The 24,491-nt window shown below is 38.1% G+C and overlaps 1 protein-coding gene across 1 annotated transcript in view; it reads right to left on the minus strand.

Moving 5' to 3' along the window:
- Nucleotides 1-24,491, minus strand: part of FBXO38 (F-box protein 38) — a 61,945-nt gene that overhangs the window by 36,547 nt on the left and 907 nt on the right. The window contains exons 2-7 of the mRNA XM_012658233.1: nucleotides 14,879-15,067; nucleotides 10,440-10,573; nucleotides 7,435-7,598; nucleotides 7,058-7,223; nucleotides 4,201-4,338; nucleotides 181-318 (exon numbers count right to left, since the gene is read on the minus strand). Of these exons, the coding sequence (XP_012513687.1) occupies nucleotides 181-318; nucleotides 4,201-4,338; nucleotides 7,058-7,223; nucleotides 7,435-7,598; nucleotides 10,440-10,573; nucleotides 14,879-15,006 (868 nt within the window). The 5' untranslated portion in view covers nucleotides 15,007-15,067. The remainder of the gene's footprint in view (nucleotides 1-180; nucleotides 319-4,200; nucleotides 4,339-7,057; nucleotides 7,224-7,434; nucleotides 7,599-10,439; nucleotides 10,574-14,878; nucleotides 15,068-24,491) is intronic.

Below are 24,491 nucleotides of genomic sequence, written 5' to 3' on the forward strand. Positions count from 1 at the left end.
AAAAAAGAAAAAGAACATTAGCCTATGCTTTGGTTTCTTATTTTCCATCAAACACACCAGAGAGAAAGCACACATTACAAGCGTTTTCTTTTAAAAAGACTCGTAAGAGAAGCTAAATAAAATCTTAATAAATTTTTGAAATTGACTTTTAAGATATTTAGTAACTAAAGAAATGAATACCTGATCTCCAACTGTCTTCAACTACATGTTGGATAAGACCTCCAAGGAAAGGAACTCGAACCATTTCTAAATGTTCCAAGTTTCGGGCAGAGGCTAAGCCTGTTACTAAAGGGACATATTTCAAGGAATTCGTGGGTCCTGGAAAAAAAAAAAAAAAATTTACTGGAACAATGTAAAATGTCTTAAAAATGAATTTTCAAATTAGTGACTAAAATGAATAATTTATAAATTCTATGTCTTAAAATGACAGCCGAATTATTGGCTCTCTACAATCTGTAATTCTTATTACAAATGAAAGTTGGCCTGTTAACTATATACTTATTCAGCATAAGGATTTTTCAGTACCATTGGAGAGATATGTAGTACATTTTACAAATTCTCTGAAGTCTCCACAGTTTTGAGCTCAAAATAACTAAGGGGGAAAAGCCAAGATGAAAATTTGATCCTCCACTCAAGTAAACATCTCAATCACTTAAACATCTCTGTGTGATCAGTGTTGTAGTAGAGACTATGGAAGATCATAATAGATATGGTCCTGTCTATCAAAAAGCCTGTAATTGACATGGAGATAGAACATAAATAATTATAAGAGGATAAAAAGGTAGAATGCATCAAGTATAAAAATAAGATCTGCTATATTCCATAAACAAGAAAAGAGAAGAGGAAGATAAGTTGGAAAAAGCAGAGCCTGAAGGATGTATATAAGTAAAGAGGAAGAAGGAAGAGGGTGTTTCAGGATTAGGAAACAATAATACAGCATTAAGGGAAGACACTGAGGTGAAAAGTGTATGGTTGTGTAGGGGACAGTCAACAGGCACTAAAAGAAGGTATATATTAGAACAGAGGCAGAATAAGGACAAGAATAAGGGGGTCCTGGTTATTATGAACCTTGATGCAGAGTAGTTCCCACTTGATGCTCTAGGGCAGCAGTCCCCAACCTTTTTGGCATCAGGTACCAGTTTCACAGAAGACAATTTTTCCATTTGGGGGCAGGGAGGGGGGATGGTTTCAGGACGATTCAAGCACATTACATTCATTGCGCACTTTATTTCTATTATTATTATTACATTGTGATATATAATGAAATAATTATACAACTCACCATAATGCAGAATCAGTGGGAGCCCTGAGCTTGTTTTCCTGCAACTAGACGGTCCCATCTGGGGCTGATGGGAGACAGTGACAGCTGAAGTGTGTTGCTCATGTCCAGTCTACTCCATAACTTCATTTTGGTTGCTGGCACAGAAGAAAATCCTGCCTCACAAAGACAGGATGTTGGAAATGGAAGCAGGCTTTTCAGTGCTTTTGTGGCAATCTCAGAATATTCCACCTTGACTTTAACCCAGATCCTATGGAGATCTGAAGCTCTCTCAAACATACTTTTAAGGCCACCGTCATTTTCAATCTTGAGCAGTTGACCTCTTCTAGCACAGATAAAGTTGATTCATTCGGCTTATTCACCAATGGGTCACGGATCCACTCCTTCCCAGTTCAGGGGTCTTTTGTGGTTGGGAAGTGATGCTCAAATTCTTATGAAAGCTGAGATAGGTGACTATGCACCAGCTGGGAGAAAAAAGGCTCTGGCTGAGTCTCTTTCAAAATCTCTGCTAATGTTCGAAACATGTCAAAAATCCCAACGCTCACTTGTCGCCCCCTTAATTCCAGTTCGTCTTTGAATGCAGCCACCACTTTATCTGCCGACTTGAACTCGGTTGTCGTTCTCCCCTGAAGTGACAGATTGAGTTCACCGAGCAGGTTGAATATGTCACACAAGTAAGCAAGTTTTGCGACCCATTCTGTGTCACTGACATGTGCTGCCAGCACTGACTGTTCTTCTAAAAGAAATCTCTGGAGTGCCTCTCTGAACTCGAAAACTCTGGCCAGTGACCTACCTTTAGAAAGCCATCTCACTTTTGTGTGTAAGGAGAAGATGGGTGTGTTCTGCATCCATTTCCTCACAGAGCTGTGCAAACAGACGTGAGTTAAGGGCGTGTACTTTAACATGGTTGATAATTTTAATTGCATCCCAAAAAAAGTTTAGTTCAGGTGACATTTTTCAGCTAGCCAGCATTTCTCTATGGATGACATAGTGCGCAGACTCACATTCAAAAGCTACTTCCTTGACCCGAGTAGTGAAACCAGAAAGCTGTCTAGTCACAGTAGCTGCTCCATCTGTGCATATACTGACACAAAATGACCAACTCAGTTTTCGTGATATGTAATCATTCAAAGACTTGAATAGTTCTGCAGCTATGGTGTTGGTTAGCAACAAGAGTGCACATAACATATCCTCATGCACATCCTCCTGAAAAATATTGCACAAAAACAAGCATTGTTGCCTTGTTGTCAATATTGGTAGACTCATCAACCTGGATTGCGTACCATGGTGACTCATTAATCCTAACGATTGTGCCTCACTATCTTCTATTCTTTCATCAATTTGTCTAGTTATGGTGCCAGCCAAAAGAGAAACAAACGCCACCTTTTGAACTGCAGCCTCTCCTAAAAGTTCATGGCAAATGTCCTTAGCAGCAGACAGGACCAACTCTTCACCAGTAGTGAAGGCCTTCTTAGCTTTAGCAACGTGGTTTGCCACTAAGAATGCTGCTCTCGGTGCAGACACATTTGATGAAGTGGTGTTCTTCAATAATTGCTTCTGTTTATGTTCATATTTTTTTCTTTTGAAAAACTCCAAGGAATTATCTTTTAATGCAGGGTGCTTGGTCTCCATGTGGAGAAGCAGTTTTGGATTCATTGCATAGCCGGTTGCCACATATACAAAGTGGGCTTGGACAATGTGAATCACCTGTTGTAATGAACCTGTAATTTAAGTAGGAATCTTGGTATTTTCTTTTAAATGCAGCTTTCATTTTGTTGGCAGTCTTAGAGTCTTCTGCTGTCTCATCATTGGGTTCTTCCCCCTTTCCAAAGAAGCTCAGCGATGTTTGTTTTTTTTACTCATTTTTGCTAGTGTTAGCTTGTGGGCTTAACAAAACTGTGACTGAGACAAGTGCACAGTGCAGGAAAGAGGCGCGGACGCAAGTGGTAAATAAAATAACGGGCGGGCCACGTGTGGACTAAAATAAGTATTGGATTCCGACTTAAAGCCTGCCACCAGATGCAGCTGTACCATTGAAGTACATCAACTCACTTGCCACTAGAAAGCCTGCCACCTGATGCAGCTTAATTGTCACTTGTTGCTCACTGATAGGGTTCATACGAGTCTGCAAGCAATTGATTTATTATGGTCTCTATGCAGTCAAACCTCTCTGCTAATAATAATCTGTACTTGCAGCAGCTCCCCAGCGCTAGCATCACCTCAGCTTCACCTCAGATCATCAGGCATTAAGGCTCATAAAGAGCACATAACCTAGATCCCTTGCGTGTGTGGTTTACAGTAGGGTTCACGCTCCTTTGAGAATCCAGCTGATTTGACAGGAGGCGGAGCTCAGGCGGTGATGCCAGCGATGGGGAGCAGCTGTACATACAGATGAAGCTTCACTTGTTTGCCTGCCGCTCACCTCCCGTTGTGTGGCCTGGTTCCTAACAGGTCACAGACTGATACCGGTCCGCAGCCTGGGAGTTGAGGACCACAGCTCTAGGGCAATAGGGACACTGAAGGTTTCTGTTCAGAATAATAATATCATAAAAACAATGTTTAAGGTAGATTAGATGAGACAACTATTTATATGTAGGATGATTAGGAGACCAGAGACAAACAAAGCTGACTGAAATCTAATAAAACAATCTTATGAAAAGTAAAAAGTGTCTATAAGAAACACATAGAGATATTCTGACTTATTTTTGTTGTTCTTTTTGTTCGTTTTGCTTTTTGCTAAGGTCAAACACAAACCATATTTCTAATATCTTTAAAACAAAAGTACATTTATCTTTACAAGTTACAAAACATAAATAGTAATTGAATAACATAATTTTATTTACAAATGTAGCTACAGAGTTTGCTTTAGGGTATTTTTAGAATCGCATATGTTTAATTCTACCACAATTGTGTACCATTACCTGCACAGTTCCTCATGACGAAAGTTCTTAAGCTGATACAAAGAAAGTCTTTAAACGGTTGTGGTTTAGTGAGTCTTACCCACTTCATATAAAGGTGCCTTAGCATTGGGATACAAGGAATTTCAGGAACGTTCACCCCTAAAACACAAATACAAAAAAAAAAAGAACAAACAATAACATTACAGAAATACCCTATATTCTGCACATAAGATCAAGAGTTTATTTTTTAAATTGATAGTTTACCTTTCAAGGAGATTTTTATTACAACAAATTATATAATTAAAATCAACTAAGTGTAGCTTATTTAAAACAGACTTATTAATATAAAGAGCAATTTATGCAAACCATAAACAGTCCACTTTGTAAATTTTTTTAGAAAAGGCATATGGGAAGATGGGATTTAAAAAGTATTTCTACATTTTACACATGTGAGTCTTTCTCATAATCTTACAACTCTTCCAGGATCATTTGCCCAGAAGATACAAAGTGAAAATAGGTTACTAAAAGCAAAATTGTGAAGATAGACATGGAATACACAAATTTAAGACTGGACTACCAATATTCACTCCCCCATTAGTAGAAAAACTATATTTCTCAGCACAAAGTCAGGATAGCTGGATGTCAATATTGTGGTTTCTAGAAGACATCCAGAGATAGAGCTTAAATAGCTATTTCTACAAATACACAAATCATGATGATTAGTAAATATGTGACAGAAGCCAGTCAGCACGGTTCTGGGAAAGTGAGAAATCTGACAGTTATTTATTCCAGCATTTCAAATTGATACAGGTATTTTATGCCTCTGATCCCTGAGTGGCATAGTACTAGGAGGACCAGGTCTAGAAGAAGGACAATGGCACAGAATGAGGGGGGAAATTCAGGAGGTAAGGAAGAAAGAAAGATAATTTGTAAATCCTAAACAGAAGGAAGCAGTTTGAGAAACTTGCCCAAGAGTCTAAACACTGTGGGCTTGAGAAAAGCTGAGGAAGTTACACAAGTTTATGAGAGAAATTCAAGGATTTCTCCTTGGATTTCTGATGGCATTTAACAAACCGTAACTGGCAAAACCAGCTCAATACACCTTTTAAACTTGAGACAGTACAAGCCCTGCTAGCAAGAGTAACTAGAGAAAGCAAAATTGGAGTACTTGAATGGTCAGTTCTTTAAAGGCTAAATTCTGCAGAATGTTCCTACTGTAACCTACAAGTATTACTCCTTAACCTAGTCCTCTCTAAACAGCATAGCTAAATTTAGCTTGAACTATGCACATACATTGTATGGCAACACTTGGGAAGGGAAGTAAAACTGGGGATGAGACCAAAAGCAGAAAAGTAGAAGTGAGGTACAGATTGAGATGCAATATGCAGAATTCACAAAGGTAAGTTTAGCATCTACCATGAAGGTGGTTGTATTGATTAGGAAACTCAAGGTAGCAAGGGTGAGACAGATCCAGAGAAGACAGTATACCCTATGCTCAATCTACATTTTGCCCCAAATCCACTCTAGAAACAAAGGACGCAATTACCCATTCCTTCGGTCATGTTCATTAACACACCTTTATATTACCATCATACAGTAAGTATTAAACTGTTGAATGAATCACATGAATTAATGCATTTCAATAAAATTTACCTTACGAAGTGTTTATATTTGCAATGAACTATGATAGCCATGATGGAAAATATAAAAACACTCTTTGACCTTAATGAGCTTATATTATAAACTACAGATATTACAGACTCCCTTTATTATCTAAAAATCTAATTTCAAAGATATCTAAGTTACTAATTAAAGTCATTCTCTGATTTTCTATTTTTATAGAGATAGGGTCTTGTTGTGTTGCTCAGGCTGGTCTTGAACTCCTGGCCTCAAGCGATCCTCCTATCTCAGCCTCCCAAAGTGCTGGGATTACAGGCGTGAGCACTGCACCTGGCCAACTCCCTGATCTTATAAATGAAGGGTTGCTAGAGATTTTCACTCTTCTTCCATAACTGTATGCATCTTATTTAAGATCTACTTCTTATTCCTGCTGGGCTGCATTCCCTTTACCACCTGACCCAGTTTCAGAAATTTCTAATTCTTCAGACCATCTCCAATACCTGGAATAATGCTTGGAACACAGCACATACTCAATATGTATATGTTGAATAAAATATTAAATGACTATTAAAGGTCAGAGTGTATTAACAGGGGTCCCCCAAAATTCCTTTAAGAAGTCTAAGCCAAATGTAAATAGTATTTGAGAAAATATCTGTCCTTATTATTTATTTAGGTTGAAATTATTGGTATATAATTTCAAAAAATATTTGGCCGGGCGCGGTGGCTCACGCCTGTAATCCTAGCATTCTGGGAGGCCGAGGCGGGCGGATTGTTTGAGCTCAGGAGTTCGAGACCAGCCTGAGCAAGAGCGAGACCCCGTCTCTACTAAAAATAGAAAGAAATTAATTGGACAACTAAAAAAATATATAGAAAAAATTAGCCGGGCATGGTGGCACATGCCTGTAGTCTCAGCTACTTGGGAGGCTGAGGCAGTAGGATTGCTTGAGCCCAGGAGTTTGAGGTTGCAGTGAGCTAGGCTGACGCCAAGGCACTCACTCTAGCACGGGTAACAAAAGCGGGACTCTGTCTCAAAAAAAAAAAAAAATATTTCAGTGGAGAATGCACACGTATGAGGCAGTATACTTTCCCATGGGTCTTTAATGGGAAATCTGAGTTTTAAAACAAGTCTCGCAAGCATTTCTTCTGCCATCATCCATCAACAAAGACACCTTCAACATTCTCATTATTTCCTTTCCATGAATATTCAGTTACACGGCATTTCAAGGAGTTCTAAGTGACCCAAGAAACACGTACTCACCAACTAAATGTAAAGTTTGAATTTTGGCTCCTATAGGAATTTTCAGTTTATTTTCAGGAGGAATTGGAAATGCTCCATTACGATTACGAAATTTCCCCAAAATATGAACATGTGGCATATATGTCCAAATGGATTCTACCAACTCCAAATGAGAAGTTTCCACACCCTAGAAAATAATGCCAAAGCAATCATAAGAAAGGTTTCCAATTTAGCATCTACAGCTTCTATTTCTGTATCATAAAATGCTAAGTATACAATGGAATTTAAAACAAGTTTGTTATGGATGAAATTTGTATATGAGTAAACATGTTCTATCATTCTTTGGCCTATTATTTCTTCAACAGCTGATGCCAAAATGTCCAACCAGGTGCACTCACCACTAAGTTTGGGCATGCCTGCAAAGCTTCTAGGACTCCTGGAATGCTGAAAGCCTCATGGCCCCTTACTCTTCGCCTCTCAAGGTATCGCGGATGAAGGCCATATAGCTGTTCGACATCTGGCATCTTCTTCAATAGCGTTAGAAAACTGGAATCTGTGAAGCCTGAGAAGTTCAAAAGTATTTAGGGCCAGAATCTTTCTGTTCATTAACACTTACTAGGCACCTATAATTTTTACCAAAAGTTAAAAAAAGAAAGAATTTCCTTTTTAAATTTTCATAAGGCTAATACTGTAGCTGACCAAATGGTTACAACAGAAAATGTATTCTTTTAGTAGCAGAGGAAATGTGTCACAAACTCCAGTTACTCTGAGTTAATACTTTATAGCTGAGCTTTTTAATTTATAATTGACTTTTTTGTTGTTGTTTTTAAGGCACAGAAATCTTCAGCAAAAAACACGCTTTAACCCAGATGACTTGGATCTACTTGATTGGTGGACGGAGAGGGACCATCCACCTGATCATCACCACCCTCCTCCTCTCCCAAAGGTGCTCTCTGGTCTATAAAAGTTCCAGGGCTCTGTAGAACACTTAAATAAAAACATAAATAAAAGGTAGTCCTCATCTTCAGGAAGCTCACAGTTCCAACCTAATTCGCATCTCAAACTAGGTTCTCTTATTCTTATCCATTTCCTAATAATTACTCTGTCCTGGTATTTATCACTCCCTTGCCATTTTAGAAAATTTATTCTTTTGGAAAAGACAGACACAAGTTATCTAAGAAAACAAGAGTGATCCAAACTGAGGGGATGCTGAGTTGGACAGGAAGCTGTCTTTTTGGGAGGCCAGTTGTGCTACATAGTAGGAATCAACAAGATGGAAACTGAGAGAGAGAGGTTACTTCCACAGCAGGAGCTATTAGCTATATAAGCAGGGAGACAAGTCTCATACAGATGATATATTATCTATTACAAGGGCTTTTTATTTTTAATGGGAGCTGTCAGAAAGCCAACTGCCAGATCGCTAATGACAAATTAAAATATTAACTGTCCAGAATAAAAATAAAACCCCAAATGACTAAATCTTACTTAAGTTTTCATATAGGACTAGTCCAGATATGTTAACTTTAGAATCACAAAAATGAAGAGTAAGAAGGGACCCTGGAGATTATTTGGTCTCTGTAATTGTAATAATAGTTCTTATTACTCTCTTGTATGGTAACCTTTACTGACTGAGCCATTCAGTGTGTTAACCATTTTACATGTTTTCTCATTTATTCTCACAACCAAAGTCAAAAAGGTTATCACCCATATACAAATGGAAAAAATGAAGTCAAAGAGTTTAAGAGCTACCAAGTGGTGGTGTGGAAATCAAAACCAAGTCTGACCACTGCCAACATCCATACTCTTGTCCTATGTTACATATTGCCTCTCACCAACTAAACAGGGAAAGTTCTATTAATATCTTATTTATAGAGAGGGTGTGACAACCCCAAGAAATCACATATGTAAACTATAAAATACTATTATATAAAGGATCAGAGTTTAAACACCAAGGTGGCATCAGTGAGCAAGGTTAGTGTGACCTTATCCTAGGCTAAGGATTATTTGCTTTGACTCCCTTTTATATTCATTGCAGAGATGGGAAACCTTGGGCTCATAGGTATTTATCACAGCCTGAAAGTCAATAACGTGCAAATTCTTCCTTAATTTGGCAAGGAGCAGAGATGCTAATGCTAAAATTGCATCACATGGGAGCTCTGCTATCCTGCCTCTTCATACAGTGCATTAATCCCATCTCCAGAATTCCTGCTGGTCTAACCTCTACTAAAGTAAATCTAATAAAGGAATAAGGCAACCATTTTCACATTGCTCTAATTTTTTTTCTTATCTGTATGAATGATCGATCTCTGGAATAAGATAAATACTTTCCCCCTAGAATGGCTTTTTTAAAAGCATCTGATGACAACTGTGGTTTGCCTCCCACAAAGTTAAGTTCTAGCCTCAGATCTTTGCAATGTTCTTCACAAGAAAGCACATATTGATAATGACTCTGGCCAACTAACGGAGTTATCAGTTCACTGACGATCCCTGAAAGGATGCAGCACTGCAAACTGCACATTATTCCAGTATTCCAGAGGTCGCCTGCTCAGTTCCACAGAACAGAACAAGACAACTATCTCCTCAGCCCTTTACTTCTACTAAGGCTTTTTTTTTTTTTGTCCCCCTGAGCCCCATGATATTTTCAAATCCAGACATCACAGAAAAAGGGTGATGTAAAAAGATTTGAAATTGCTAAACAATAGTAACTAATTAATGGATTGGTCTTAACTGAAAAGAAGCCTTGACTGGCCTGTCATTTTAATTTTTTTCCTTTTAGGAGTGCTTCGCTTAGCTGAAGTCACTATTTTCTTTTTAGATGGTCTCTTCGACTGAGCACAATCTCTTGTGGTTAGGCTGTTAACTCTGAGTTCTTCACTGAACTGCAAGGCCAGTGCCTTATTTGAGAATCTCCAAGACCTAATACAGGCCTTTGAAAAGTGCTGAAGAAGTGAAAGTTCCAGAAGTGCAATTTCTGTGGCCTATTAGAACAGTTTTACAAAAATAAGTGTTTAACTAGAGCGTGCAGTTAAGGTGCACAGGAAAACTATGATGGACAATGTTACCATTCCCCAGAAAACCTGCATCATAGACTAATGGACACACTGTCTAACATGATACACATATACTTCGTTACTCAAAGGCTCAGTTAGTGTTCTCCAATCATATCTGTGTGAAACAGGCTGATATAGTTCCTTAAGTAGTAGGAAATGAAAACAGCAGGCCATTAGAAGAGCAAAACCTAGGCAAAATGCGTTTTGCCAACTTAAAGCCAACATAAATAATTTGGATAAAATCCTGCCTTCTTACATACAAGGTGACTTAGATTGCCTTTCTCAAGACAACATTTTATGGGACCATTATTATCACTCTCCAGTAGGGCTCGACTATACCTAAATCCACTTACCACTTGGCATGTATTCCCACCACCTCCCTGCACAGAGATCCACAACCCTCACGACTCTCAGATACAGGGTCACTGCTTCCTTTAGCTTCCGGGAAAGACATTCCATACACATGATATCCTGCAGAGGGAGGTACCTTTGTGAGAGAAAGAAACTCATATTTATCAAGTGGGTAAGTACGTCCTCTCATAGATAAGTTATTTTTTTCTTCCCTCCATTCTCCTACCCCTCAAATGAAATAAAAATCTTAACATTCACAGGGCTTTTAAGGCTAACATGCATAAGAGTTTTTTCCTAAAAATCAGTAAGTTAGCAAACACTCGGGTATTCAAATAATATATTGAGCTTCCTCCATATGGCATTTGATAAAAGCTGCTTTTCTTCTTTTGAGTTTTAATATAGACAAAGAAAATCTAAAAACAAAGAAAGAAAAGAAGAAAATAAAAATCTCAGTGCATTTCAAGCTATGATGATAAGGGAACCTGAGAAAGATCAGAGAGAACTAATTAACGTGAACATGGACAATGTTATTTCCTATCTTTTACAGAGTCCAATTCCTAGAGTGACTCTGCTCTCTCAACCCACCCCACCACCCCAGAAACTACTATTTTCTCCATTAGCAAACATGTATACTAACTTTATAGTATACAATTTCTTTTCCTAGATCTTTCACCTTTAAGGTCACACACTCTGATAAAAGTACTTGCATAAGTATTAAGTGAGGACATCGCATCTGAATTTCAATTTCCTCTTTTCTAATCTTCTTTAATATCTTTTCCTTTCTGAAACTTTTCAATTAATCTCTACACTTGTTCTGTTTCCAATAACACCCATATATATTTTGAAAGATCAGAAAATCTCATCTTTCTCTTAACACTCCTCCACACACACCTAGATTAAATTTGACCAAAAAAAAAAAAAAAAAAGAGCTACCCTTCATTGAGCCTGTATTGTGTCACAAACACTGTACTATACTCATTGTTTCACAACAACTTTAAAAGGTAAGTAGCCGGTTACTCCGTTTGCCACACAGCCCTCTCCCAGTCCTTTTCCCTCCTCTCTCTGCCCTGCTGTGTTCCCTAGCCCTCTGGCTAATGGTTGGTTCAATATAGCCAATGGGAGGCATCATTGGAGGGCTATAGGTGGCAATGCTGCCTTTCTGTTACTGCTAGTCCCCTAGATGAATTCTTCAATATCACTTACTGGTTTCCTTAACCCCATCTATACCTCTATAAATAGTCCCTGCATTAAACTATCTTCTAATTCGAGCTAAGTGTATCTTCTGTTATCTGCTGGAATCCTCGTTGATACAGTAAATGCTATTATTACTCCATTTTATAAGTCATAAAATTAGCTCCAGAAAAGTTAAACCTGCAAACAGTAACATGGCTAGGTAAGAGCGAGGAAGGGCAGGAATGTCAACATAGTTTGGTCAGACACTAACACAAATAGCTAACACTTAAATTTTTGCTAATTTTAAAAGAAAAGTCCACATATGCTTGCTATTAATATTTCTCTGTTCCCTTTTATTCTATCTCTGGACCTTCTTCCTTCCCCTTTAAAACTATTTAAATAAAGAGAATAAAATCAAATGAAACTTTCTATAAAAAAAGCATCACCACTAGCCATAATTTAATTTATAGTCTCTGTAATTTAGAAATAAGTAGAATAAATAATTTTCAAGAACTACATAACTACACATTTCATAAACAATGGAAAATAATGAATTTGTTTTTGAAATCAAGTTTGCCACTATAATATTTTTTTCTAAATCATTGATTGTTATCCAAAGTATTTGCCTGGGTTAATATTATACTCCCTTTAAATATAAACAGATCAGTAATCACAAAATCAAGATTATTTTATATTTGCCCTAAAAAGAAATACATTTTTTCTTTATTGATATATAGTCAAAGAGCTGGAGTTCAAAAGGCAGATCAACTATTTCACATTTTAGAAAAGACATAAATAGCATAGCAGGCATAGCAAAGTTAGTTTTCTCTTAAGGAAGGACACAGTTTTTCTTGTTTCATGAAAGCACACTAAGTAGCTACTACAGCACTACAACATGAGTCCTCAAATCAAAACTTTAGAAGGCTAAAAATAAAACAAAACTTAATCTGTTTATTTTTAGAATAAACATCTCATACAGAGTTCAAGAACTCAGCTTAGTTCACGGTTCTTCCTACCTTCTGCCAATTGCTGTAAGAGGGTAACATCCTACTTGATTTCACCTCTTCCATTTGAATATTGTTTGAACTGCAAAATGTTATCTGATCTACTTTCAATTTAAAATATCATCCACTTTGTTCATAATACATCCCAGCATTATCTAACCACCATTTAACACTTATCCCTGGAAGCAATTTATCTATGCTTTCTTCTAGAATTTTAATGGCTTTATTAGTTAATTCATTGATCCACTTCAAATTTAGTTGTAAGATATGACAAATAAGAATGATGCTTTTGTTTTGATGATTGTGACATCATCACCAAATAATCCACCCAGCGTTTCCTTATTAATGCAAATATAATTTTAGCATAAACTAGATCCCTGCATGTATTTGAAGGCAGCCTATGTTTGTCTGTTGTACCCAACTGATAGGGATGGTTTGGATATCTGGCCCCTCCAAATCTCATGTTAAAATTTGATCCCCAGTGTTGGAGGTGGGGCCTGGTGGGAGGTGTTTAGGTCATGGGGGCAGACCCCTCATGAATGGCCTGGTGGCAGGCTTCTTTGAACAATGAGCTCTGGCATGTGAATTCACACGCCTCCTCCTCCCTCTCTTGTTCCTTCTCTCACCAGGTGATACGCCAGCTCCCCTTTCACCTTCCACCTTGTTTGGAAGCTCCCTGAAGCCCTCACCAGAAGCAGATGCTGGTACTACACTTCTCATACAGTCTGCAGAACTGTGAGCAAATAAACCTATTTTCTTTATAAATTATCCAGTCTTAGGTATTCTTTTATAGCAACGCAAAATGGACTAACACACAAACTGTCTGGCTACCTTCTCCAGAATCAAATGTTCGGAATGTATTTGAACATCTTGGTAGGGCTAGACTTTTTCTGAAAAATTTTGGCTATTCTGGCAGATTTTTCTTCTGCCAGATGAACATTGATATCATTTTGTTATGTTAAAAAAAAAACCCTAACATTTTAATTGAATTGTCTATTCCCAGACAGAGCCCAATTAACAAAAAGTACGCTGTGTCACAGAATAACAAACTACAAAAGATAAAGACTACTACAGATTTACATTAGCAAGCAAAAAAAAGCGCTTATGGTCCCCTAAAATAACTCTGCTTAGCTATTTTAAAACTTCATAATCTGCGAATATTCAATAATTTATAAAACCTCAAAACATTTCTAGGAACTTCGTATGTGGAAATTTTTCCTAGGTTAATCTAAGATAATAGAAAATCCAGATGCTTGAAAGTTTATCGCAACTGTACTTGCAGAAAACAGAAAAAGTGGAAAAAATCCAGATGTCAGACAAGGGAAATAGCAAATATCATGTCACATACACATTCAATGGAATAGTAAGCAGTGACTAAAATGGTAATTATGAAGACCAGCTAACAATATGAAAAAAGGCAGAACACAATAGTAACCATTAAAATTTACCCAGCATTTATACTATGTAGTGTGCTAAGTGCTTTTATGCATTATCTCACTAAGTCCTAATAATATCACTTTTATATTTACCATTTGTCCACAGCTAGTAAACAATGAAGCCAAGATTCAAACTTAGGTCTCTAACTCCAGAGATGAAGTATTATAGAATTTGTTTATTCAAATGGTATAAATAAAGACAATGACCGAAAAAAGACAGCAGTGGAAACCTGAATGACAGGTTTCTTTTTTTTTTTTTTAATTGTTGTTATAATGCAGTTTGGGTAAAAATGTAATTTTTTTTTTTTTTAAAGCCTGTTTTGTGTTGTGTTAATCACAAAACAACTTTAATTGTGTGCACTGCATAGTAATAATGGGTATTATTTCACAAAACTTTTGTTTCAGTCACTTACCTATATATGCACATTGAGCAAAATGTGTTTCTCACTGTGGGTTGTAGTTAAAGAGAGTCAGAAACACAGCTTTATATTTTACATACATGGTATTGTTATAATGTGATAAGAAAAGTCAACAAATGTATCAGCCAATAAAATTCCAAGAAGCCCAGCAATCCAACAGAATTTTCTGTGACAAAAGAAATATTTTCTATCTGTACTCTGTGCTGTCCTATACAGTAGCCACAAGCCACACATGGTTACTAAGCACTTGAAAGGTAGCTAGGACAATTGATAAACTGAATTTTAATTTTATCTAATTTAAACTTCAATGCAACATGTAGCTAGTGCTAGTGACTACCATATTAGACAGCACAGCTCCAGGGTTTGCTCTTATATATTTCAGGTAGGTGAAAGTCAACCAAAATCTTACCTAAAAATATGGCAAAGTACTTCATGTGAAAGTTGATTCATATAGTCCTTTGTTTCATCTGATATCGTTTCCTCTGGGATTTCATTATTCATAAGACAAGTTTTCACACTTTTCTTTCGTGGCCCCATTGCTGTGTAGTCTCCAGTATCAAAGAGCAAATTTCTCCTTCTTTATTTGACTTCAAAGCACCTGAAAAGCAAGCAGAGAATATAGTAGACAAAAAAAAAAAAAAAAAATTCAAACACAGAAATTACCCCTATTAAAACCTAGGCAAAACGTTTATTGTAAAATACAGACAGATATACCACATTCAAATTAATAAAAATATTAATTTGTTCTGTGTAAAAGGCACAGAACATCTTTTTCTGAACAGCAGCTGACAATATAAATACGTATTATTTAGAATGAGCAAAAACCCAGGAATCAAGAGTCCTGTGTTCTAATTTGTACTCTGTTGCCTCCTAGCTATTTCACTCAATTTCTCCAAGTGTCAATTCCTTCATTTGTAAAGAAAGATCATTAAACTAGGTAAACAAAACCCGTTCCAGCTCTAGGAGTCTGTGATTCTAGGACTGCCCTTAACACAGCCGAAGAAGGTAGACAGGATTCGTGGCTTCTAGTCCTGGATCTGCCCCAAATTACTTTTATTAACTTGCATCAAGCTTTCAAATTCTTCATTCTTCCACCTATAAAGTGAGGGGATTTGTCTAGCGGGTCACAGACACCTTTTCTCCTCAAAAATAAATACAAGCAGGCCGGGTGCGGTGGCTCACGCCTGTAATCCTAGCTCTCTGGGAGGCTGAGGCGGGCGGATCGTTTGAGCTCAGGAGTTCGAGACCAGCCTGAGCAAGAGTGAGACCCCGTCTCTACTAAAAATAGAAAGAAATTAATTAGACAACTGAAAATATATAGAAAAAATTAGCCGGGCATGGTGGCACATGCCTGTAGTCCCAGCTACTCGGGAGGCTGAGGCAGGAGGATCGCTTGAGCCCAGGAGTTTGAGGTTGCTGTGAGCTAGGATGACGCCACAGCACTGTAGCCGGGGCAACACAGTGAGACTTTGTCTCAAAAAAAAAAAAAAAAAAAACACAAGCTTATGCACAATTTCAGAGGGAGAATGAAGCAATCTTTCTCCCTCTTCCTCTCATGTAAATACTGAGAAGTTAATTCACTTGTGTATCACATGTACATTTCGTTTTTAAAATAAGCTTTAGTGAGGGAAGAAAGGAGAAAAACAAAAAAGAAGAAGGGAGGGAAGAATGGAGAAGGGAAGGAGGGAGAAAGTAGATTGAGTGAGCATCCAGATGTTTTTCTGTTTTGTTTTGTTGATCAGCACTTAGAGTAACACCTTGATTCAGCACTTAGAGTAACACCTGATTGTCAAATTGTCTGGGAATAAATATTTTAATAAAGGTGGTTCAGATATAGAACAGTTTACATGAAATGTTGGTCTCCTTAGCATTAATGGCATTGTAGATGGAGGTGGCATAGGATGACAGCTGAAAAGAGGTTCGTTCATGTATTTGTTAATTCAGACATGTCTTTACACATTAATTTTGAATGCCTGCTGTGTGTCTAGCATTGTAAACAAAGGATCCTGGAGGCAAGTGGAAACAGATAAGCAAATAACCACGCAAATGAGCTCAGAATTACAAACAGAGATAACTAATACAAAGAAAGTAAAGACAGTTCTAAAGCAGCCTGTGACAAGGGAGCCTGAGTCACTGATGGTTTTCCTATGGAAAGGACAACTGAGCTGATATCTAAAGGAAGAGCAGGAAATAACAGTACAATAAGGAAGTAGTGAAGGAAGGAAAGCATTCCTAGAGGTGCAGACGGCATGTGCTGAATTCTGGGAAGACGCTTGGCTCTTTTAAGGAACTGAGTAAAATCAAAAGTGTTAGGGTACAGAGGGTGATAAGAAAAGGGGAGGCTGAATGCTAGCATGGCTCTTAATCCTCAATGCAATGGGAAACCACTAAAGAGTTTTAAAATAACAGGAGTGTACTACACTTCAAGAGCTCTGGCATCTCAGAGTGGGAGAAAGACAAGAAAGGCACCAGGCGGGCAGAGGTTACTGAAGTAAGTGTAGTTTCTGGGTCTCCTTTGCTTCAGTAGTAAATGGGAGCACACTACTTAACTAAGTGCGTCCTCATATTGTGTGTGTGTGAGTGTGTGTGTGTGTTGGTCTCTTCTTACCTCACTGAAAGGTTATGTGCTGTTACTTCTTGAAGGTGTCAGAATGCTTGCCTCTCCCTGTACCCCATCCATACCCCAAACACTCCACCACCATGCTAGTTTGTTGCTTCTAACCAGCTATGGCCTGGGAAATCACAGAAGTTTTTAGAATTGTCTGTGGATTAGCATCAACAGGCACCTAGTAGTACAGGCCTAAAAACTTCTGCAAAGAGTAGGTACATGAACTGTATTACACTGAATTTGTGACATCTATTTTGGCTTCTCAGAAGCTTACTTCTATGTTGTCCATCACATTTTGACTAACAGACCTCTTGGAGAAATAAAGTTTACACTCAGAACTGCCCACAGAAAAAAGATAAAGATCCTCACCTGTTTCTGATTATATCACTACCCACCTTTTCTTATTTACTGCCCTCCTCCAAATGAATCTTTCCATCTTGTGATAGCTCCTGAAACTGCTCTATGGTTATTTTAAACTTCCAATCATCAAATTCAATAGCCTCTTTCCAGGGCTCCCTCTTTTGACCCATTTGTAGTATGGGGCACTGCTGACCACTCCTTCTTTGAAACCCTCTTATCCTTTGGCTCCCAAAATGATATTCCCTCAGTGCCCATCATTCCTTTATGACCACTCCTCACTCTCCTTTGCCAATTCACCCTCCAGCTCTCTTTCCCTGGGGAACTGTACCCATTCCCAAGGCGTCAGCACTACAAATACACTAAAAAAAAAAAGGATTCCCAACTCTCCCTCCTACCTGTCCTGAGCTCTGACCTTTATTTCCTCTGTCTATCAGAAATCTTTGCCTCACCATCCTTAACATCAGTCAAAGCTATTATGTCCAAACTGAACTCCCTCCACACCACAAAGTCCTGTCTCCCAAAACACAGATACACACAGATACATACACATACACACCCTTGTTTTCTCTAATGTAGTTTACTAAATTCCTAAATTAGACACCTTAAACCATCCTAAATATATCCTGGTCGCTCACTGCTCACAACCACTTGATTAGCTGTTCTTATTAATTTTATCACAATAGTGTTCCTGTACCCAGCCTCCTGGCTTTCAGGACTCTCAACCCTCATCTGGGCCATTGCAATGCCTTCCGAAATGATGTCCACCGCTATATCCCCGGGGGCCTAGAACAAAGCCCAGCACATGGTATATGCTCAGCAGTAATTTACTGAACAAATGCTTAACCATATCATATTCCACACTGAAGCCAGAGTTATCTTTTTAAAACATTCCTCTGATTTTATATTGTTGAGTGAAATAAAGCAAAATGTAGAACATGTCTAAAGTATAATCCCATTTGGATAAAAAAGACAAGTACTTGTGTTTGCATGTGACAAAAATAAAGGCTGCGTGACAAAATATTAACAGTGGTTACTTCTGGGGAATGAGAACAGAGGTTTAGGAAAGTGGAAAGAAAACTTGCATTTTTTACTTCATATTCCTCTCCATTGTTTGAAATCTTTAGATTGGCCATGTGTACTGTATTTATTTAAAAGCAAACAAGCAAAATAAAACAAAACCAGGCTACAAGAAATCCTGTTTCCTGGATGATAAAATCTTTCCAATTTGGTCTCAAGCCACCAGATTTTCCAATCTCATCTTCCAAGCTTTACCACTTACTCCGCAAAACACTCTCTCGAGTGGAACCAATATCTTCTCAGTTCTCCCAAACAAACATTGGTGTATGCCAAAAAAAGGATCTCAATACTGACTACAGGTAATAACAAGTCCTTGCTCATAATAAATTCTCAGATGTCTAATATATGAATATCCATCAGTCTTTCCTTTATTCCATATATAGCAGCTTCCAAGGCTGCTGCTAAGAACCAATTTCATGAGGAGTTTGCTACCATAGCACTCAATGATCTCAGGAACAAGTCTATAAGCCAGGCAACAGTGCAATCAGATTTTACTCCAACAAAGATATACATAACAAACAGCTAATCTGTAGCACACAAAAGCCTCAAAAGGACTATTAACCAACAAAGCCAATTCACCTACGGATCACCTGTATGTCTGGACCAATCCTCCAGCTATCATATTTTAGCACGTGCTTCAGATTTAAGAATCTTGACAACTCTTCATTGAGACCATGCTCTTGACTCTTCATCCCTTAAGTAAAACGCTTTCTAAGCCCTTCTTACTTCTTTTTCTTCACCAAATCCACATCACTTAATAATTTAACACCTTTTTCTATGATTCCACCTCTCATCATTCCTTACTTTTTTAGAAAGCTATGATTTTTGTGTAAATCAAATTTAGTAGCCCCAGTGCATAAACTACACTTAAATTTTTAGACTAAATAGCTTGTATTTCATATATCATTTAGCTTATAAAATTTCACTTGTTTAGAACTCAAAAATATTTACTCACAGAAATGATGTTTTACAGCATTACACAGGGGTTAGGTCTCCAATAAGCTGATAAAAATCTATTTCACCTACAGTATACATTAACACTACTAAAAATCCTAAATTAGCAGGACTAACAAAATTTTAGGTAAAACTATACTCTTATTTCCCACATCATACCAAGAATTGAAGAATTGGTCTTGTAGCTACCTACCTGGCAAGAACTACCCTGCTCTAAGCCTTTAGGGGGAGGGGACTTGTGGAGATGAGCACTGGGGGTAAAGGATAAGATCTCTATCCTGCATCTAGGAGGTTGACAGTTCAGGACCTACAGCCAGCGGAAATCCACCAGCCCTTTCAAGTCCAAGTAAGTGTCTCTGAAAATGTTCTGGAGATAAAAAGCTTCCTCAATAAACACCATGCAATTCATGCAAAGTCCCAAGTGCTGATGGTGTCTCTTTTGGATGTGCACCCTCTCTTACTTGCTTTTTAGTGGGAGGAGGAACAAAAGCAAGTGAGAATAGAAAAATGTGATGACTGGCTTTCATTATCTTGCTCTCTTCCCACTCCTATCTCTAATGTATCACCACTGGCCACTAAACACTGCTTTCACTTGAGAAACTCAACAAGATAAAGAAGATCCAAAGCAGCAGCAGGTTAAAAGAGGAAGAGGAAAGGGAGGAAAGGCCAGTTATCAGCAGCAGAGAAAGAGATGAAGGGAAGGAGGTCTAGCAGAGAAGTCTTGGAGGATGAGGGAGAGGTGAGTACAGGCACACCTCAAATTATCCTGTTTTGCCTTTTGGTGCTTCATAGATTTTTTTTTTTTAAACAAATGAAAGGTTTTTAGCAACCCTGCATAGAGCAAGTCTACTGGTGCCATGTTTCCAAATGCATGTGCTCACTTCATGTCTGTGTCACATTTTGGTAATTCTCGCAATATTTCAAACTTTTTCATTATTGTTATATGTTTTAAGATAATCTGTGATCTATGATATTATTATTGTAATTGTTTTGGGGGCACCACAAGCCACACCCATATAAGACAACAAATGTAACGCAAACGTAAGGGACGTGGAAACCCAAGATAGGCCAAAAGCTTGTCCTCTTGCATCAGTTAGCCAAGCTGCAAAGGTAAAGAAAAAGTTCTTGAAAAAAATTAAAGGTGCTACTCCAGTGAACACACAAATAGTAAGAAAGCAAAACAGCCTTATTGCTGGTATGGAGAAGGTTTTCATAGTCTGGATAGACATTCAAACCAGCCACAGAGCAAGGCCCTCTCTTAAATGCTATGAAGGCTGAGAGAGGTGAGAAAGCTACAAGGAGCTAGAAGCTAGCAGAGGTTGGTTCATGAGGTTTAAGAAGTCACCATCATTAACATAAAAGTGCAAGGTGAAGTAGCAAATGCTGATGGACAAGCTCCAAGACATCCAGAAGATCTAGCTAAGATAACTGATGAAGGCAGCTACACTAAACAACAGATTTTGAATCTGTAGAAGAAACAGCTTTATATTGGAAGAGGATGCTATATAGGACTAGCTAGAGAGGAGAAGTCAATGCCTGGCTTCAAAGGATAGTTTCTCTTATTAGAGGGCAATGCAGCTGGTGATTTCAAGGTAAAGCCAATGATCATTTACCATTCTGAAAATCCTAGGGCCCTTAAGAATTATGCTAAATCTACACTGTCTGTGCTCTATAAATGAAACAAAGCCTAGGTGACAGCATATCTGTTTAAGCTTACTTTTGAGACCTGCTCAGAAAATAGATTCCTTTCAAAACACTACTGATCATTGATGACATATCTAGTCACTCAAAAGCTGTGATGAAGATGTAAAAGGAGATAAATATTGTTTTCACATCTGCTAACATAACATACATTCTGCAGCCCCCAGATCAAGGAGTAATTTTGACTTTCAAGTCTTATTTAAGAAATAGATTCCATAAGGCTATAGTTGCCATGGACAGTGATTCTTCTGAAGGATCTGGGCAAAGTAAATTGAAAACCTTCTGGAAAGGATTCACCATTCTAGATGCCATTAAGAACATTCTTGAGTCATGGGAAAAGGACAAAATATCAACATTAACAAGAATGTGGAAGAAGGTGATTTCAACCCTCATGTATCACTCTCAGGGGTTCAAGACATCAGTGGAGGAAGTCACTGCAAAGAGTGTAAATGACAAGAGAATTAGAAGTGGAGCACAAAGATGTGTCTGAATTGCTGTCATCTCATCATAAAACTCGAACAGATGAGGAGTTGTTTCTTATGGATGAGGAAAGAAAGTGCTTTCTTGAGATGGAATCTATTCCTGGTGAAGATGCTGTGAACATTGTTGAAATGACAACAAAGGATTTAGAATATTACATAAACTTAGTTGACAAAGCAGCAGCAGGGTTAGAGGACTGACTTCAATGTTGAAAGGAAGTTTTACTGTGGTACGATGCTATGAAACATCATCGCATGCTATGAAGAAATTTTTTGTGAAGAAGACTCAATCAATACAGCAAAATTTATTGCTGTCTTATTTTAATTAACTGCCACAGCCACAGCCACCCCAACCTTCAGCAACTACCCCCTTCCCTGATCGGTCAGCAGCCATAAAGAACGAGGCAAGACCTTACATCAGCAAAAGATTACGACTCGCTGAAGGCTCAGATGATCGTCAGCATTTTTAAATTAAGGTATATGCGTTGGTTTTAATGCTACTGCACACTTAATAGACTATAGTATAGTGTAAAAATAACTTTTATATGCATCGGGAAACCAAAAAATTCATGATTCACTTTATGGTGGTGAGCTGGAATAGAACCTGCAATATCTAAGGTATGCCTGTATAAACAGCAGGTAAGTGTAATACGTAAAGACTCTATTTTGTAGCACTAAGTGTTACTTCTAGGGTTAGTAAGTCCTAGAGGGTCAGACTTGGAACCTCAAAGAGATGTCATTCTGACAGAATTATAGAATCCCAATAAAAGTTGAAGGGACCCTGAGAGACTACTTTGTCACACAGTTCTCAATTTTTTGTGGGTCACAAACCCATGTGAGAATATGATGAAAGCAGCACATCCTCTACCCAGACTCAGGCAAGCAGAATTACTATACATATACAATTTCGGGGGGTTCATTCAGACATATCAAAGCTCATCCAGAGATCCCTATCCAAGACTAGTTCCTGAAATTTCCAGATGTAAAAACAGAACCAGCAAGGATAAGCTGATAAGTCACTTGCCCAAGGTCATATAGTGTCAAAGGTCAGGCTAGGCTTCAGATTTCTCACACTACATTACAAACCCTATCGTCAAGTCAGTCCTCTGCCACTGTGGCTGTCTTCCTGCATTCCAGAGTTATGCCCCAATGCTTGGAGATGAGCTTCTGGATGCTCTGACAGAAATGCTTCTGACCACACCCTCCTTCACAAATTAGGGTTTGTAGTCCATCTAATTTAGGTTCCTACATAGTAGCCTAGAGTCACCTTGGGTATCCTAGTCATTCTGCCTGTTTAGCAGACCGTAGTCACAGGAAACATCACTTTTGTCCTGGTATTCCAAGCACATTCTTAAACCTCAGCTGTTTGTGAGTATTCTTCAAAACACAATTTCTCTAAGTGCTCTTCTCCTTCTTTCCTGCCAATTCAAATCTCCTTCCCAACCCAAACAAAACTATACCGCCCCCAACTAAGTCACTTGGGCTGTTCCCAAATTACCCCTATCTTTTAACCCTCAATGCTCAAAGTTATCTCCACCTCTTATAGGGGAGCATCAACATTTTCCAGCTTGCAAAATTAAGTTCTTTTTTTAATCCTCTATTTCCATCATAAACAGAGGTTTCTGATAATTGCTGATACCTATAAAAATCTTACCTCCATGTCTTTATTCTCTAAATCTGTCACAACTAAAAATCTTCCTATACCTGTTCTATCTTGTCAACATCCTCCTTCATCCTTGACTTATTCTAATTACTCCTTTCCTGAGATCACACCAGGCTCTCTGGAGCACAGAATGTCTCTTGTTAGCATACTTCACAGGCAGAGATTAACTTATCTTGCAACTGATCAGAAGGTTAGGGACCGCTTCTTCTATAAAATTTTCATAATTCTGAATCAATTTCTCATTCTCTATCTAACCAACGACAAAGGACGATTTTCTGGAAAAGCTCCTTCTTTCCTCGACTACTATTATCTAGTCACGTATCCATCCCCTCACTCGTTTATTTACTATCTAGTAAGCCCTAGATGGTGACGATGTCTTTCTCACCATGAAGCTTATAGTCTCAGAGTGGAGATAGATTCTAGCACCAGCTTCTTACCATCTCAGTCATTTCGATTCAACAGGAATAGTTTGAAAACAGGAATAGTGCTGAAAAAGGCCTAGGAATCATCTAGTTCAACCCCTCATTTTACGTATTAGGGAAGTGAGGACCAGAGAGGTGAGCTGGCTAGCCCAAAGTCACAGAGGCAGAGTGTACCAGTGCTGAAGCAACAATACAGGTCTTCGAGACCAATTTTATTTTACCATACCACTTTACCTTACCGAAATCTAGTTATTCCTTTTTCTCCTATACTATGCATTAATAGTGACTACGTGTGTACCTCCAGGCACAAAATCATTTAACCAAAGAGGTACACAAAAGTCTATAATCTGCACCCAAAGAGGGCATTAGAATCACAAATTTTAAAGGAGTCTTACAGATCATCTAACCAATGATACTAAAAATGAAAGTTAAAAATGACAAGCAGACTTTTTTTCAATCTATGACCACATAATATCTACCTTTCACACCACACCTTCTTCATCCCCCAGAAAATTATGGCCTTATACAGCCATTATTTTATTCTTCACTTGTGCTGGGGAGATGGGAAAAGGGACTAAGAACCAGTGACATAATCCAACACCTTCCTTCAACAGATGAGAAATCTCAAGTCTAGAGAGAGAAAGGGACTTGTGCAAAGTGAACCATCAAGTTAATAGTAGCTTTAAGTCAAAAACCAAGGTCTCATATTTTCCACTTTGGAGTGACTTACACTGCTGGTTTAGGTTTATAAAACAAAG

The sequence above is a fragment of the Propithecus coquereli genome, unplaced genomic scaffold (genome assembly GCF_000956105.1).
Source record: "Propithecus coquereli isolate 6110/MARCELLA unplaced genomic scaffold, Pcoq_1.0 Scaffold58, whole genome shotgun sequence".
NCBI classification, from domain to species: domain Eukaryota; kingdom Metazoa; phylum Chordata; class Mammalia; order Primates; family Indriidae; genus Propithecus; species Propithecus coquereli.